This window comes from Bidens hawaiensis, unplaced genomic scaffold (assembly GCF_021521415.1).
Source record: "Bidens hawaiensis isolate Kalapana, Puna unplaced genomic scaffold, B.hawaiensis_p1.1 tig00017496_1, whole genome shotgun sequence".
Taxonomy (NCBI): domain Eukaryota; kingdom Viridiplantae; phylum Streptophyta; class Magnoliopsida; order Asterales; family Asteraceae; genus Bidens; species Bidens hawaiensis.
In genome coordinates, this window is record NW_027492651.1 from 110,317 (window position 1) to 118,678 (window position 8,362).

General features: G+C 32.8%; 1 protein-coding gene across 1 annotated transcript; it reads left to right on the forward strand.

Annotated features, from left to right (window-relative positions):
* The first annotated feature begins 3,107 nt into the window (after positions 1–3,107).
* Positions 3,108–5,206, forward strand: LOC143554083 (V-type proton ATPase 16 kDa proteolipid subunit-like). The gene is made up of 3 exons (XM_077043942.1): positions 3,108–3,198; positions 3,311–3,596; positions 4,904–5,206. Exons 1-3 carry the CDS (start codon positions 3,117–3,119, stop codon positions 5,034–5,036), a joined length of 501 nt encoding a protein of 166 aa, XP_076900057.1. The 5' UTR covers positions 3,108–3,116; the 3' UTR covers positions 5,037–5,206.
* Positions 5,207–8,362: the final 3,156 nt, after the last annotated feature.

The following is an 8,362-nucleotide window of genomic DNA, read 5'->3' on the forward strand; positions in this document are numbered from 1 at the left end:
ACAAAAACCTTAAAAGACTTAAATTGTCTCCAAGACCATCTTCATCTCAATGTTCTTTGTTGGTTCTTTTTTCATTGTTTGATTAAATCCAAAAGGTGCAATTCCGTCTATATCAAGAATCAAGCAACAAATTTTGGGTTTTCATTCTTGTTTTTAAAGTTTGAATGCATTATATCAAAATTCGATTATAAATCCCCTCTCATGTGATGTTTAGGGCATGTTTGGTATTGAGTTTGAAAAATGCTTATTGACTTATTGGCTTTTTCAAAAGGCCAGGATTTGAGACTTTTGTAAAACTGCTTTTTAACTTTTTCAAAAAGCTAAAATAAAAGAGATTTTGTGATTGACAAACACATTTTAACCTATTGGTTTTTTAAAAACACCAATAAGCATTTTTCAAACTCAATCCCAAACATGCTCTAACTTTTATTTTATTCCTTAATTTTATGATCAAATAACATATTAGGACGCTCACTATTTGATTATACCTTTTGTTATGGTTCTTTCTTGGTTGATGTAAGATTGTAAGCTTTATTTATTTAGTTTTTATTATTATTATTATTATTATTATTATTATTATTATTATTATTATTCATGTTGTGTTTGGTTTTATATGAAGAGAACACTAAATTTACAGGATTTACATTGAATATTTTATTTTTTAATAGTGCTTCACTACTTTGCTTGCACGATGAAACAAAAACCTTATTATTCTTAATTTATTTAAAAACAAATAGACCTTAATTTATGAAATTTTCGCAGTTTTAGGTTGTTGAATGTGTTGGATTGAGTTGAAATGGTGTTGTGAAATGAATGGACTACATCGTCAATTGAATGATAGATGTAATTGGACTTATAGGTTACGGTGCGAAACATAGAGAAAGAAACATATTGTCATCAAGGAAGTATGAAGTGACATGCCAATAGGTTTTTTATTCGTGTGATTGGGCTTATATGGTCCGATCGGGAATCAAAATGGCTAAGCAAATAAGAAGCAACTAGAGAAAAAAATTAGAGAGCAGTTTTTGGGATTATTTTATGACGAATTTCCAAAATAACGAACATTCGTAGTTATAAAATTTCAAAATAAGCAGTGAAAACCAACTAAGAACACGGGTGCTGACGCATAGCCCTCTTACTTAAAAGAGGAACGCAAATAAGGACTAAAACAAACAATTAAACCAAACACACTACACAAGCTTTCCCGTGCATGTTGGATGATCCTCCACCAATATATCATGTGTGACAATAACATGAACAATCGCATAAGCCACAAACATGTACGTATTCCTATGTTAACCTAGATAGAATAAAATGAGTGGCTTGGATGTTGGATGACCTAGTCGTACCATACCATACGTTACCTACCTTTTTTTAAAACGACGGCAGTCTATGATATGACTGGTTGGTCGCAAGTCGGACCCCCATTTGAAACCCCTAGAGAATTTCTCTCAAAGGGCATAATCTCTGGTTCCCGAGTCCTCCCTGTGTTCTTGGAGAAACCTTCTCTCCTGATGCCGCTTGACTCCAGTTGCATTGCCAGAAGAGTCGAAACCCTTTGGCGTAACACAAGCAGAATAAAACCCCAATTTTGACTCTGATTCAAACTGACGACCTCCTGAAGAAATTTTAGTTCTTATATTTATTGTCATAACCCCTGAAAGTTACCAAACGTTACCTACTTACCTTGTTATTTTAAACTTGTTTATGAAATATATGAACAATTAATCTTCCAATTCTAATAAAGTAAAATAATTGTATACGTTTGTCATCTTTTGGTTAATTCTCACAATTCTTTCCCTTCCAAAACTAATATCTTAATTGACCTTAATATGTATAATAGATTAATAATTATTCACTTTTCTTTTATACTCTATTTATATTATATCTATACATTATTATAAAAATAAATATTAACATATTATTTTACTATATATTCCCAAATACTTGGTGAAATCCAAATATCAACAACAAACCATATTTGTCAAATAGTGAAAAGAATATAATTTCAAATGTTATTATTAACGAATTGTATTATGTATATTGTAGAAGATTGTAAAGAAAAACAAAACTCGAATATGCTTTCATTTTACAAAGTAATTTTTTAATGATTAAATTATAAGTATATGCTTTAAAGTCGATCCATTTTTTTTAAAATCAATCAATTTATCTATTACTACTACTACTACTGCTGCTGCTGTTGTTGTTGTAAATTGTCATATAAATTTATAAATTATAAATATATGCTTTAAATCTATCCATTTATTTTTCAGTTTATTTAGTAAACTATATATATGTTACAATGCAAGGATAGTATATACCAATCACTTTCAGGCATAACAACATTTATCATATTTAGTTTCTTAGTTTTTTTATCAAGGATTGTTTCGAGTTTTTTATGGAACTTAAATTTGATTTTTATGGGTCAAAAGTTGGTAAATAGATTGTTTGATACAAGTTAACTACATTTTGATAAAAATTTGTTACGGATCAAAAATGGGAAATCAGAATATTTTCAAAAGTTTGAGAATGCAAATACATTTAACATCAAATATGTTACGGGTTCACAGTGTTAGATTGAAAATGTCAAGCGGATGAAAGTTATAATTTTAAACATTGTTCGGGTTTCAAAATTATTTTCAATGGTATTTTTGGAAATAATCAAAAGATTAGGGATTTGGCAAATTGACTATTTTTTCCTCGACTATTAAAATTTAAGAAAATACTGCGAGCACTTTTGACATGTTATCCTCAGACCAATCAATGCTTCTAACTTTTATCAAATTTGAAATATTTGTGTAAGCATTAATTTTTCTTCAATGGAGATCAGAAAGTTGTATGAGAAACATGTTATATAAAACTATGCTCAAATTAAACAAAATATTCACAAAATTGAATGGGTTAACATGTTTTTTATGTTGTCATTATGACAAAGTCGAGAAGCCCCCTGATACTTATCAAAATCTTTTTCATGGTGTAGCTATAAAAATATAATTATCGAAGAACATCCCCTAACCTAAAACTATCCTCACATCCACATTAGCGATCTAATAACTCTGTTTTTTCACATCTCCGATCCGATCAATAATTTCATATCTCATCATCTCCGATCAAAAATGGTAGATTCAACTTTCAGTGGTGATGAAACCGCCCCTTTCTTCGGCTTCCTTGGTGCCGCTGCCGCCCTAGTCTTCTCATGTACCTCCACTGATTAATTTCGTAATAGATTTAGACGATGCTATTATGAGCCATTGCCTCTTAATTGTTACGGGCGAAAATTTATTTACGATTTGATTGTTTGTGTGTGTAGGTATGGGGGCGGCGTACGGGACGGCGAAGAGCGGTGTAGGAGTGGCATCAATGGGAGTGATGCGGCCTGAGCTGGTGATGAAATCCATTGTTCCGGTTGTCATGGCTGGTGTGCTCGGTATTTACGGTCTGATTATTGCTGTCATTATTAGTACCGGGATTAACCCCAAGGCCAAGTCTTATTATCTCTTTGATGGATATGCTCACCTTTCCTCTGGTTTGGCTTGTGGTCTTGCTGGTCTTTCCGCCGGTATGGCCATCGGAATTGTCGGTGATGCCGGTGTTAGGTACTACTGCTTCTGTTGCTTTTTTATAAGTTAGGGTTATATTATTATTTGAGATATGATATAGTTGTCGGTTTGGTTGGTTAGTTAGTTAGTTAAAAGGAAGTAAGAAATTTACAAGATAATGCCAAAATATGGAATTGTTGGTATCATCTTATAATTCAAGTCTTTGATGAAAATGTCTCACAACAATGCTAAAACTACATTTCTTTTATAAGCACGGAGAATGGACAGTCGTTTCTTGGATCATTTTGAGCTATCAAGAAAGTGAGGCTTTAAAGTGGCATAAATGTTTTAAAACATGGAAGTAATTCTGTAATTATCAGAACTAGAACACAAGTAGTTACAAATTTTGTATGTTGAAAGCACTAAAGTAGTTGACAACAAGAAGAATTCGGTATATAGATGTTTACAACTTTAGCATATTATAAGGTATGTATATAGATTACAGAATGTAGTTCGATTTCTAGCTGGTTTAAAGTTGTAACCAACTCTTACAACCACTTTAGCCAATTGTTATTTATTCAAAAGTCATATCAAAGACTATATATAAAATAAGTTTTTTATATAACTGATATACTATAATGTTGGATGAATGAGAAGTAATATTCCACTTCGACATTTTTCATTTACTTTCTTCCTGTGTTCCAAAATTCAGATGCTGTGAACTCTTGAAACTTTTATCTGTGTCACATAGAACTTAATATAAACCATAGTTATTAAAAGCCCTCGCTTCTTGCGCCTAGGCCCATTTTTCAGGCAAGGCTCAATGAAGTCGCTTTTAGTTCCTAGGCAAGCGCTTCGGCATTGCCTATGACAGGATCGTGAGAAGATAAAGGCCGAGAAAAATTAACGCAAGGAATGCTATTGAAACTTAAATTTAGGAGAGAGAAGGAATTACATTGAACATTTTGTTATTCAAGTTTTGGAATTAAATTTGAGTCTTGACTATTTAGAACTTTTGGTACTAATTAGATTATACTAAATGATATATAATAGCTTTTGTTGATTTTATTTGAAGAATAATATTATTTTTCATATACATTATTTTTAATTTTTTTTTCTTAGGCCCTCGCTTTTTTTTGCGTCTCGCACCTAGGCCTCAGGCAAGGCCTATGTGCCTTGAATGCACCTAGTGCATTTGATAACTCTGATATAAACATGAATAATAATAATTATAGACACGTGTTATTTAAAGTTTTAAACGAGTCAAACACGTTGTAAATGGATATATTTGAGATTTGAGAAGTCAATTTTTCCTGTATGGTGTATATACTAAAGTATAAAACTATCTTCTATTTGTTATCCAGAGCGAACGCACAGCAGCCAAAACTTTTCGTTGGCATGATTCTTATTCTCATCTTTGCTGAAGCTTTGGCCTTATACGGTCTCATTGTGGGTATCATCTTGTCTTCCCGTGCGGGTCAATCCAGAGCTGATTAAGAAGTGATAGCACCTTTTGCCATATCGGTATGTAGCTATTTTGAAAAACATGAAGATTGATTCCATTTTTATGTTCATCTAGCAGCTTTTAAACAGCAGTTATTGCTTGCATTCTTTTCTGATGTTTATGATTGTGGAATAAGAGTTGAAACACTCGTGTTCGTTGTGTACTTTTGACACATGCTTTGATGAACTCTGTAGAGACTCTTTCTGTTGCATTATGATATCGAGTTTATATATAGCGACACACACAAACATGTAGTATTTCCTAATTTTAGCCATACATGATACTAATTGCTGTCCACCTGTCAATACTAAGCTTGTTGCTAAAAAACTTGCTCGAAATTGGCTCGTTTACAAGCTGAGGCAACTTGGCTCAGATCAATTTTCAACCAAGCTGAACTTGGCTTGTTCGCAAATCAATCCGAGCACGAGCTGAATTTGGTTCAGCTTAGTTCGGCTCGTGAGCATTCCTTGATGAAATGTCTTGCGGTTTGTGGGCCAAACCAGTTTGGTTTTAAAATCTGTTAATATTGGTCAGCAGAGTTGCGGCCAAAGCGTCAACTAAAACCAAATTGGATTTGGTTGGAGCCTGTTTCAAACTGGATCAATGTATTATATATCGAGTTTTTGTCAAAACATGTTACGTAATAATTATTATTATTATTTAGACAATTAAGTTAAAGGAGGAGTAGGTTTATTTATGATATTAGGGGGGAGTTTAATGTAATTTGTTTGACTATATATGGAGTATTTACGTATGGAATGAATATAAAAGAATATTTGAGTCGATCTCCTATCTTTTAGTTTTCTTCTTCTCCAAGAGTTCTAACCCTATCAATGGTATCAGAGCCGTTCCGATCAATGGATGCTCAAAGCCTATCTAATGAAGAGTTTGATGAGTATGTTTGGGAAAGGATTGCTCAACACAGGTCAATCCTCAACCAGATTAATGCTACTTTGCAAACGCTTCTTACCCGGATGAAATCTCAGGAGGTCTCCATGGACCTTTGTTTGAAATCTCTCAAGTTTTCCACCGACCAGCTTTTGACTCCCGTTGTGGCGTATTCCAATGGTAATGCTGCTTCTGATTACTCTCCTTCAACACCACCGATACCCTTTGCACCTACATCATTCCATGTTGCTGTTCAAAATCCATCCAAAAAACAACCCCTCTCATATGCTCCGGAACCAACCCCAAAGGAACCCTCACTTATGTTGTCTGCACTGAAATCAACCCTTAAACAAGCGCCAACACCCGTACCGCCTGCACCAAAACCAACCCCACAGCTATCCACACTGCCCACCCCAAAACAAGGACCAAGAATCGCAACCGTGCTGGTGCTGAAACTTGCTCCATCAGCTATTCATAACATGTTGAAGAAGGGTGCAAAATCAGCAATGACAAAAGAAAAGATGATATCAATCAAAGGGTTAGTCGAGGTGCCCGAGTGGCATCCACCGTGGCGTTACGTTTGCTCAGTCTCGAATACTCTTAGGCAAACCGAATCGCGTCCACCTTGGAACGGGTTAAGCTAAAGAGTCTACAAATTTTTTTTCGTTATTTTGGATTCTTGAGGTCAAGAATTTTTTTAAGGGTGGAGTATTGTTACGTAATAATTATTATTATTATTTAGACAATTAAGTTAAAGGAGGAGTAGGTTTATTTATGATATTAGGGGGGAGTTTAATGTAATTTGTTTGACTATATATGGAGTATTTATGTATAGAATGAATATAAAAAAATATTTGAGTCGATCTCCTTCTATCTTTTAGTTTTCTTCGTTCTCCAAGAGTTCTAACCCTATCAAAACAGTACTCTGAAACAGGTTACAAACTGATGGATTGGGTTGGATAGAAGCTGGTTTAGGAATCGATTTCAGATTGGTGACAGTTTCTTTGTTCACCTCTAGTTTAAACATATCATTTATTGATGTGTTGGCCTTTCTTTACAGACATATCTAGTGTTTGGTTTGGGTTGGACTTCAATAGTTTGGGTCTTTAGATTAAAGTTTTCTAGGATTCAATTTGGGGTCTCCTCCATACCTTATTCTTAAAATTACCCTCTTTTATACATCTCATTCTCTATATTCATCCTCTATAAATGCTTGTCATCCTCTATATATATTTGTAACTTTAGGTGAGAGAAAAGTTGGCATCAAAAGAATAAAGAAGATTATTTAGTAAAATAGGGATACATGTGGAAAATGAAATGTAATAAATTTTCAAGAGATGAACAAAACTTTAAAGATAAAGATGCTTTTTATATTTAAATTACAGGGATATAGATAGAGAAATCTATTATGAATGCTCTTTGTAAATGATAAATAAGCAAAACAAGCGCGAACTATTGTGTTTGGTTGTTCAACTTTAATAGAACGGACACATACATTTGTGTCAAGATACTTCCGTGTTCGTTAAGAAAATTAACGTGCTAATAAATTTAATGATTTTGACTGTTCGATTTGCTCTATCCAAGTTCAATGATTTTGATTATTTTTGTTTCATTTCTCCAACTTTAAGTCCCATGTTTCATTTATTTATACTTTTATTTATTATTTTAATTGGTGATAAATACCCGTGCATTGTTGTGCGCCGGTTTTGAATGAAGGCTTAATCGAAACATTGATAACAATAATAAGCACATCCGCACGATAGAAAATGAAGATACAGGCGTTGTGACGGGTTTTAGTTGTGATTTAGTACGTAAAGGTAAGCGTATAAGGCTATAGCTCGAAAGTGTATTAAAAACAAAAGTAAAAGCATATTCTATATGTCCTGTTTTGATGACCAAGGCAATTTTGAATGAATTGGAGATAGCTCGGATCTGAATGAAATTTGTATCAAAACATAGATAGAAATGAATACATCATAACGACATATATATTTAAAATGTGTTATAAATATCATTCGCAATAAGCTAAAAAAATACAATTATGAAGAAGAATTTTTGAAAATGTAGCAAACATTGTGATTGATGACCTAAAAAAATTACTTTATGTAATCACTATTATTATATTATTATTTTAAGTAAATGACACAAATGGCCCATGGACTATTAAAAGGTATTACAAAAATTTAAATAAATAGTCGTTATGTGTAAACTGACTTAAATATTTCTGAACTTGAAGAAAACAATCAATAGAAATAGTTGCAATGACTAATGACTAAAATGGTTACAAAATTCAAGCGTTAGGAGTTGAAATGTCAAAGATTCATTTTTGAATGGAAAAGGTTAAACGAGCCAAATCAAACAGGTCTAAATAGTTATTTTCTTTAAATATAAGAGCATTGTCTAAATAGTTATTTTCTTTAAATATAAGAGC